Below are 8457 nucleotides of genomic sequence, written 5' to 3'. Positions count from 1 at the left end.
CCTCACCTGAGGATGAGCCAGGAGCAGCACAACTGCTAGTTGCAGGTAGAATTGTGACAACCAATCTCCCTTACTGTGTATATACTGCAGTGCTGACCCACTCTCTCCATTCTGTGGATCATCTTACACACTTAACTTCTTGCTTTCTTGTATTCTATGATGTCTATTTACACTCTACAGCCCTGGTTTATTGAAGGCTTACATCTGATTTGTAGTTAACCCAAATCCATCAACCATTTCAAACTTAGTTGGTGTGTATCACTATCGGGCTAGGAAGGTTCACAGTTTTGACACAGAAAAGAGCAGGCAATGTTGATTGATAGCTGGTTAAATGTTATGTTTAATATTTAGAATAACACATGGGTAATTACAAAATATGTGCAAAGAAAAAGGTTAATGATATTAAAATGTTTAACACTGAATACATAATAAGTATCAGAAATATTGATTGAATAGGTTATATCTATACATATAATATCTACATCTATGGTATGTAATCTTTATATTCATGAGACTCAGAGTATCACCAATCTCACTCCATTGGTGGTAGTGTGTTACAATGACATCCACTGAAAATATGAACATTTTCAATTAAATCTATCCTGAATATATAACCAAAGCACAGTTGAATTGGAATTTGAGGCTGTATAGGGAACACAACTGAACACACACATGCTACTGTGTATACCAGGGGAAGGCAATCAGATTCAGCCGCTGCTGATTTTTGCCTGATCTGTGGGCCGTAACATAATTAGGATAATTTGTACACTGCAAATTAGGCCCCCAAAAAATAATTATTTGAAAATAACAGTCACTGATTACATTGATCATATCACATGTTTTAATTCGTGGGAATACTTGGGAACAGATTTTCTAAGTTAAACACATTTTTTCCCTAAATTCCTGGTGATTTTACAGTCTTCTTTTATTACCAAAAAATAAATAAAATAAAAATCCACTAAAAACTTTGGGGGGGCCCAATAAAATCACTCGCATGCTGATTTTGGCCCGCCGGGGAGTCTGTTGCTGACCCCTGCGGTGTACAGTGCCATTCATGGATTAGAGGACACAGAGTAACTGGCTCCGTACCTGTGACCTAACTGTGGTATGAAAAGTATTTGGATAGTTGCAGAGGGAAACACTGCTTTTCCTGTCTAAGTGTCCATCAGCGAAACTTTACTTCCTTTAACACAGTGACGTTCCCTCAGCCTCTTTTCACACATTGCAGTTGCACTGTTTATAAATTAAGATTTTTTCATTTTAATTTTACTTAACCAGGCAAGTCAGTTAAGAACACATTCTTATTTTCAATGACGGCCTGGGAACAGTGGGTTAACTGCCTGTTCAGGGGCAGAACGACAGATTTGTACCTTGTCAGCTCAGGGGTTTGAACTCACAACCTTCCGGTTACTAGTCCAACACTCTAACCACTAGGCTACGCTGCCATAAATTATACCCTTTCACTATTGCTCTATAGTTCATTGCACCCTTCACCTCCACCTCCACCTCTCCCTTCCCTCCTCCCAGTCCCTCCTCCCATCTTTCCTTCACTCTTTAATCTCCTCTATCGTTGCCTCCTTTGTTTTGAAGGGCGTGTGGACGAGTTTCTCTGGCTTATATTCCATGAAGAAGTCGTTGCAGGCCACCGTCAGGGCTCCCATGAGGATGATGAACTCTGTGAAGTCCACCTCACCGTCACTGTTGGCGTCCAGGTCATTCATCACCTTCTCAACTCCTTCTCCATCCCGTGCATTCTGGATGAGAAGAGGGAGAGGAAGAGGGACATGGGGAGAGGGAGGGAGAGGGGTTGAAGAATTGGGTGTATTCTTGTCAGTACATGTATTTTCTTTGCCTGTGAGTGAGTGTTTGTGTATGTTTGTGTGTCTGTGTGTGTCTCTCTCTCTCGGCTTGTACACTCCTCTTACCCCTAGGTAACTCCCCAGCTCCTCTGTTAACAGCTCTCTCAGCTCTCCACGGCTCAGAGTGTACTTGTCCCCCTCCTTCCCCGAGTACTTGTGGAAGGTTTTGATCAGCATCTGCATTGCGTTCTCCAGGTTGGAAGACGGTTCTTTGGACATACTGGAGGGAAGGGCAAAGGTCAGAAACTATGACAGGATGCACGCTCCATCCAAACCGCATGTGCGGTCACATGACGGACATGGGTGTGAAGCCTCCACCAAGACAGAGTGAAATATACACGCTGGATGGAAGAAGGTCAGCAAACTAGAGAAAGAGATGACCTAATTCTAAGCCTAGGCTACTATATTGGGAGGTTAAATTGCAGGCTACAAATGAGCTATTCCTTCTCGACATACTGTGGCCACTGGACAGTGTTTTGTAACCTTACTTGGTTTGACGTGAAAGATGTGATGGATGATAGATGAAGAGACAGCTTTTTAAAAGCAACAGTCTTACACACATTGTGTCCGGTATCTTGGAACCTTCTTGAGTTGGTTTCGTTGGAGAGACTGTGCACACACAGACACAGATAGGTAATTTAATCTCTCTCAGTTGACAGACTTGTAAGCAGCTTGTTAAGTAAAGATAATGTCACTGTGGTAACTTCAGATGGAGGTTTCAGGGTTTCACAATCATATCAATCATGTGGCAGAAGGAAACCACAAGTGAAACACAAAACTGTCAAAATGCAGATAAACCACCTGGCAATCAGGAACTCAGGCCAGGTGATCTGGTAACCCGAGGCACACACACACGCACAACAATCTGTCTCTAGTCATTCCAAACTCTGAAAAATATTCCTTTGCAGATGTTGACTGTGTGATCAATAATACAGAACTGCTCAATATCATTTTAATGTGAGATGGACTAAATAATCTACTAAGGAATTCAATTTAATCAAATAACTGCAGAATAGATTTTTAAAAGTCTGGTTATAAAATGTTTCTGTCATAGGGCTCATCTGTCTCATTGACAGACGTTACACAATGGATGGGTCTAATCCCGAATGCTGATTGGTTTAAAGGGCATTCCAGTAGGTGTCTATTCTACAAGTTACGGCTAAATCTATGATGTTAAAATGTCTATATGTTCCATCTGACTGTGCAATCCACTGTCTCATCAGCCCAGCCAGGCAATTTATAACCTTGATCTCCACTATAAAATGTTTCTAGACATCATCTCACATTTCTTTTAGAATAACATCTAGTTTATTCTAAAAGCGTAGATTTGTATAAACCTTGCCTTCTGTCTCTCCGACATTTGCAACATTGTTGCAATATTCAAATTCGATCTCCAGCTGTCCCCTAGTAATGAACGTGTGGGGGTCGGGGGTTGGGTTGAGACAGACAGACAGGCAGGCAGCTTTTCTCAGCCAGTCTAAATCATGAATCAGCTGGTATCATTTTTATGGATATATATACAAAGAAATGTCAATTGAAAAAAGATCCAATTAAATGAGGTGCAGCTAGTTTGCAGTCTTTCCAGATTCAGTTTGAAGTGATTGTGTTAGCTGTGTTGTTGGTTAGCTCCTCTGAACAACAGTGTCACTTCTGACCAGTGAGCACATTTTCTATGCTAGGCGAAATCGCGCCTCATTAGCTCATTGTGTACAGATGCATCCAAATAAAATTCACTGGAAAACAGCTTAAACAAATGCAAATGCAGCTACTGTTATTCTTTTTTACGTTTGACGTGACTGTAAGTTAGCCGTAGTTGGCTAGCTAGCAAGCAAGGGATAAGAACGTTGCCAGCCAGTATAGCAATAGAACATTTAGAACTAACGACTGGGTCACGTCTCTGCCAACAGAACCAATAGAACAAACGACCAGCCAGCTTGGGTAGCAACCCCAGATTTGGGTCGGGACTAAATCTTGTGGAAGGATGACATAGTATGAATAAATTCATCCAAATAACGTTTTTAATTAAAATATGTCAATCATTATTTGAATATGTTGGTAACTCGTTGTATAAAAGTGATAATGCCCTTGAAGCTGGTGTTTGGACGATATATTGGCATGGTTTGCCGGCCCGAGATGACCCCTCAAAACATCAGCTTCTCGGGCATTATCACTTAAGATGATCACTCTTAAAATTACAATTGTTCATAAATGAAACAATGAAATTGAGTCCATGTCAATGTTTAAATCACATCAGAAGTCCATTTTTTGTTTTGATCTCGAGAGAAAAAAAACGATCTGGCCCTTTAATTGAGTGTCAAGCAAGTGATTGAGTGTCTAGCAAGTGATTGAGTGTCTAGCAAGTGAGGAATGTGCCATCTAATATGCTGGTCTAGTGATGGTTCTGTACTGCTGCTGCTCATTTCATGGCAAAGTTTGCAAATAATATATACAAATTATATACTTCCTCCTGATATACTTCTGTAAGGTACGCCGACTTTGCAGTTAACATTTAACAGAGAAGGTTTTGGGGAAAGTATTTACGTCAACCCACAAGATGGTTATCACATCAACTGGCTACACACTGATAGACAAACGTGCGCACCACACAGACAGACAGGGGCAATATTGGTGGAAATTAATTGCCAGATATTGTGTTTGGTGTAGCTTATTAAGCCAATAGTGGCTAACCAGGGATGGGATAATGTCAATGTTGCTTTGATTAGATAGTAGCCTGGAGCTTGCGGTGTCTGATACTTGTGTGAGTTGTTTATGACAGTTTGGGTGGAACGTGAAAATTGCATGTACTTTCAGAATTGTTTGGCGAGCAACTCATAGGTGGCCTGCGAGATACTGGTAGCTTGCGATCGACCTGTTGGAGACCTCTGTCCTAAGATAACATATGGAATTGTTTTAAGATGGTTACACCATGGATCATTTAGCTATTTGATTTTGAATTCTGGGTGGTATAAAAACATTTTTTACAAATGATTTGAAAAATATAGAAAATATTGTCCTTTAGTAGTATATAGTAGTATAGCCCATAGAAACACATTGAATAACACGTTCATAAATGGCAAAACAGTCAAACAAATATCATAAGGAATAAGGTTTTGAGGTGTCTGTCCTATTAACTAGGAGATGGAGGTAAGCTTTTGTTTTTTGGAAACATATTTAACTTCTTTTTGTTGTTGGCACAAAACTACCTCCATACTGCCATCCATTTTTTAAACCAGTATGGAGTTACTTTTAGACCAGTCCCATGACACTCGTAGAGCAAAACGGAGAACACCATCGTGTTTGTGAGAATCTTAACTTTCCATAGAGTGGTATTAGTTTGTAGGCCAAACCGTTTTAGACTCTACAGACGTTTTCGTGAGAAGACCGATTTTTGGGAAGTCTGATGGTCTAAACACCACAGGTGAAGAAGGCTGACAAAGACGGATGTGATAGATTGAGACGCAGCCCATGCAAAAAAAACTGATGGATTTCGATGGGGATTTTTGTATTATATTACATAGATTGTCTTAAAATTAAGATATTTCATATATTAGCATTGATGGAACAAGTTAACTGACTTTCTGAGCATTATATAGAAAAAAATATTTTCTTCACAGGTTTTGGTCTGTCCAACTTAAACGTTTTAAACCTCCTTTACAACAGGCAAACCAATTGTAGTTTGAGGTGATGGGCTCAAATTATCGGCCCATAAGTTTTATTGCTCTGGATACCAAGGTGCTCGCCTGGGTATCTCACTGTGAAAAAGTGTTTCACTATTCGCAATAAGGCACATATATAAAAACATGGGTAAAGCTGATCCCAGAAAACAGTTACAGAGAAGAAATAAGGAGAAGGGCACAACTTTCCTCTAAACTGTCAATCTTACCTTAGTGCTGATGGAGGGCCTCCTTTGTCTTTGGTGAAGAGGGAGGGAGAGAGATGAGAGAGAGAGAGCCAAGGAAAGATGAGGAGAGAGTGGACAGCGGCTTAAATATCACCTGTCCCCTCGTCCTTCTTCTTCCCTTCTCCCACCTACCCACCTACGTACCACCATAGCTGCTTCTATTTCTCTCTCACTCTTTCCTCTCCCCCCTCCCTTCCCTCCCTTTCTTCTCAGGTGCTCACACATACAGACAGAGTGCTTGACCTCAGCACGCAACAGTAGCATCAGGACAGATCAGACAACAGGCTTGCGTCAAAGTATTTTATTATGGGCCGTTACACAGTGGTTAACATACTGTAAATACTATTAGCATAGTTTAGCGAAAATGATACAGCATTGGTTGTGAAAGTGTAAGATTGGCATAGTGGTTAATTTATTATGGCTTTTGGTGAGCATGGCAGTGGCTCTGTGATAGAGCTTGTGTGCAACAGCATGTCATGTGGTGGGTGGTCTACCTGTAAACACTACGTATGTCTATTTAGTACAGTATACCACTGGAAAAGAGACTTGGAAACGGAAAATAAAATGTGCATCTGTGTATCCTGTACAAATCAGATTTGGGGTCAATTTGATGTTAATAAGCCAATTCACAAAATTGTGAGGATTTTTCAATTAATCTACTGAATTGGCTGAGTTGGAATGGAATCCAACCCTGGTACATAGCAGAGTTCTTAAAATACACTGGGGTAGGGCACAGTGTGATAGGTCACATTGTCTATCAAGCTATAGTGTCAGCCTACCTGCATTTAGGTACAGAGTGTCATAGTTTCATCATCCTTGACACAATTCTAACACAGGTGTGCATCGTGTCGATGTTTAGACTGTGGGGAACTGCAGGAGGGTACACAGCTAGCTTATGCATACAGTACACTGTGCTAGTGGATGAGGCCTATGTACATTCTGTAGCATTAGCAGGAGATGTTAGCATGTTGCTAACTGCTAGTGAGTGGCATGGTTTTTCACATAGTCGAGATAGGAAAGTAATGTCGTTGTGCATTACTGTTGTGTATTACTGTAAAATACACTGGTTTCCTCAGAAAATTATATTACAGTACAAAATATGCTCTTTAACTAGGTTAAGTTGAAGAAAAAAAGCATGCTTCGGATGTGTAAAGAATGCCAGATGAGCATTTGCTTTCCTTAGTTGAAATGAATCATGCAAGCAATGCAGCATAGCAAGAGAAGAGCAAGAGTGTAGTAAAATGCTTGGATAATTGAAGGGAAGACTTTTTACAAGTGTCAAGGTGCGACATTTTGATTTACATGTCATTCTTATTAGTAGATTGGACATCCTCTGTATTTCACTGAAGGGTTTGAAGCTTAACCTGTCAAAATTAGAAAGCATTTATACTGTATATCTCCATATCTCGGTCGTTGGTGCAAAGTGGTTTCATGCGTGATGCAACATGAGATTTTTCCCTTGATTGCATTATTAATGAAGGAACCATTTAAAAAAACATTAAACTACAATTAATGAATTGTCTGTATCTATCCGACAAATATTTACTAGGGTGTAAATAACCTGAGTGTTGGGCTGTACAGTACAACCCCTGCATTCCATTAAAGTAACTGTACAGGGTTTCCAGATTTCTGTTAAATATGACCTATAATTAATTACAATATGAATGAAAGTGTTAAAACACCAAAAAAGTGTTAAACAAATCTAAATATATTTGATTGAAGATTCTTCAAAGTACCTGGAATGCTTTTCCAACAGTCTTGAAAGAGTTCCCTTGAAAGAGTTCCCACATATGCTCATATACTCTGTCCAACTCATCCCAAAAGGTCTCAATTGGGTTGAGGTCAGATGATTTGTGGAGGCCAGGTCATCTGATGCAGTACTCCATCACTCTCCTTCCTGGTCAAATAGCCCTTACACAGTCTGGAGGTGTGTTTGGTCATTATCCTGTTAAAAAACAAATGATAGTCCCACTAAGCGCAAACCAGATGGGATAGCGTATTGCTGCAGAATGCTGTGGTAGCCATGCTGGTTAAGTGTGACTTGAATTCTAAATAAATCACTGACAGTGTCACCAACAAAGCACCCCCACACCATCACACCTCCTCCTCCATGCTTCATGGGGGGAACCACACATGTGGAAATAATTTGTTCACCTACTCTGCGTCTCACAAAGACACATCGGTTGAAACCAAATATATAAAATTTGGACTCATTAGACCAAAGGACAGATTTCCACCGGTCTATTGTCCATTGCTCAAGTTTCTTGGCCCAAGCAAGTCTCTTGTTATTATTGGTGTCCTTTAGTAGTGGTTTCTTTGCAGCAATTCGACATCTGAATAGTTGATGTTGAGATGTGTCTGTTACTTGAACTCTGTGAAGCATTTATTTGGGCTGCAAATTCTGAGGCTGGTAACTCTAATGAACTTATCCTCTGCAGCAGAGGTAACTCTGGGTCTTCCTTTCCTGTGGCAGTCCTCATGAGAGCCAGTTTCATCATAGCGCTTGATGGTTTTGCGACTGCACTTGAAGAAACTTGTCACAACAAAACAGATTGTCTCAAACGCATTAAGAAGGACATCAATTCCACAAATTAACTTTTAACAAGGCACACCTGTTAATTTAAATGTATTCCAGGTCACTACCTCATGAAGCTGGTTGAGAGAATGCCAAGAGTGTGCAAAGCTGTCAAGGTAAAG

The 8457-nt window shown here is 40.3% G+C and overlaps 1 protein-coding gene across 1 annotated transcript; it reads right to left on the bottom strand.

Annotated features, from left to right (window-relative positions):
- Positions 1-1547: 1547 nt before the first annotated feature.
- LOC124044390 (protein S100-A1-like) lies at positions 1548-2057 on the bottom strand. The gene is made up of 2 exons (XM_046364043.1): positions 1926-2057; positions 1548-1754 (listed from the first exon to the last, which is right to left on the bottom strand). Exons 1-2 carry the CDS (start codon positions 2040-2042, stop codon positions 1548-1550), a joined length of 324 nt encoding a protein of 107 aa, XP_046219999.1. The 5' UTR covers positions 2043-2057.
- Positions 2058-8457: the final 6400 nt, after the last annotated feature.

This window comes from Oncorhynchus gorbuscha, linkage group LG09, assembly GCF_021184085.1.
Source record: "Oncorhynchus gorbuscha isolate QuinsamMale2020 ecotype Even-year linkage group LG09, OgorEven_v1.0, whole genome shotgun sequence".
Classification (NCBI taxonomy): domain Eukaryota; kingdom Metazoa; phylum Chordata; class Actinopteri; order Salmoniformes; family Salmonidae; genus Oncorhynchus; species Oncorhynchus gorbuscha.
The sequence above is the reverse complement of the archived record's forward strand: the minus strand, read 5'-3'. Positions and strand labels throughout refer to the sequence as shown.

What these genes read in the sequence shown, in the direction of transcription:
- LOC124044390 (XM_046364043.1), bottom strand. Translation starts at nt 2,042, where the DNA reads ATGCAGATGCTGATCAAAACCTTCCACAAGTACTCGGGGAAGGAGGGG. An exon ending in AGCTGGGGAGTTACCTAGGG is followed by an intron (nt 1,755 to 1,925) that starts GTAAGAGGAGTG and finishes CTTCTCATCCAG; the next exon opens with AATGCACGGGATGGAGAAGG.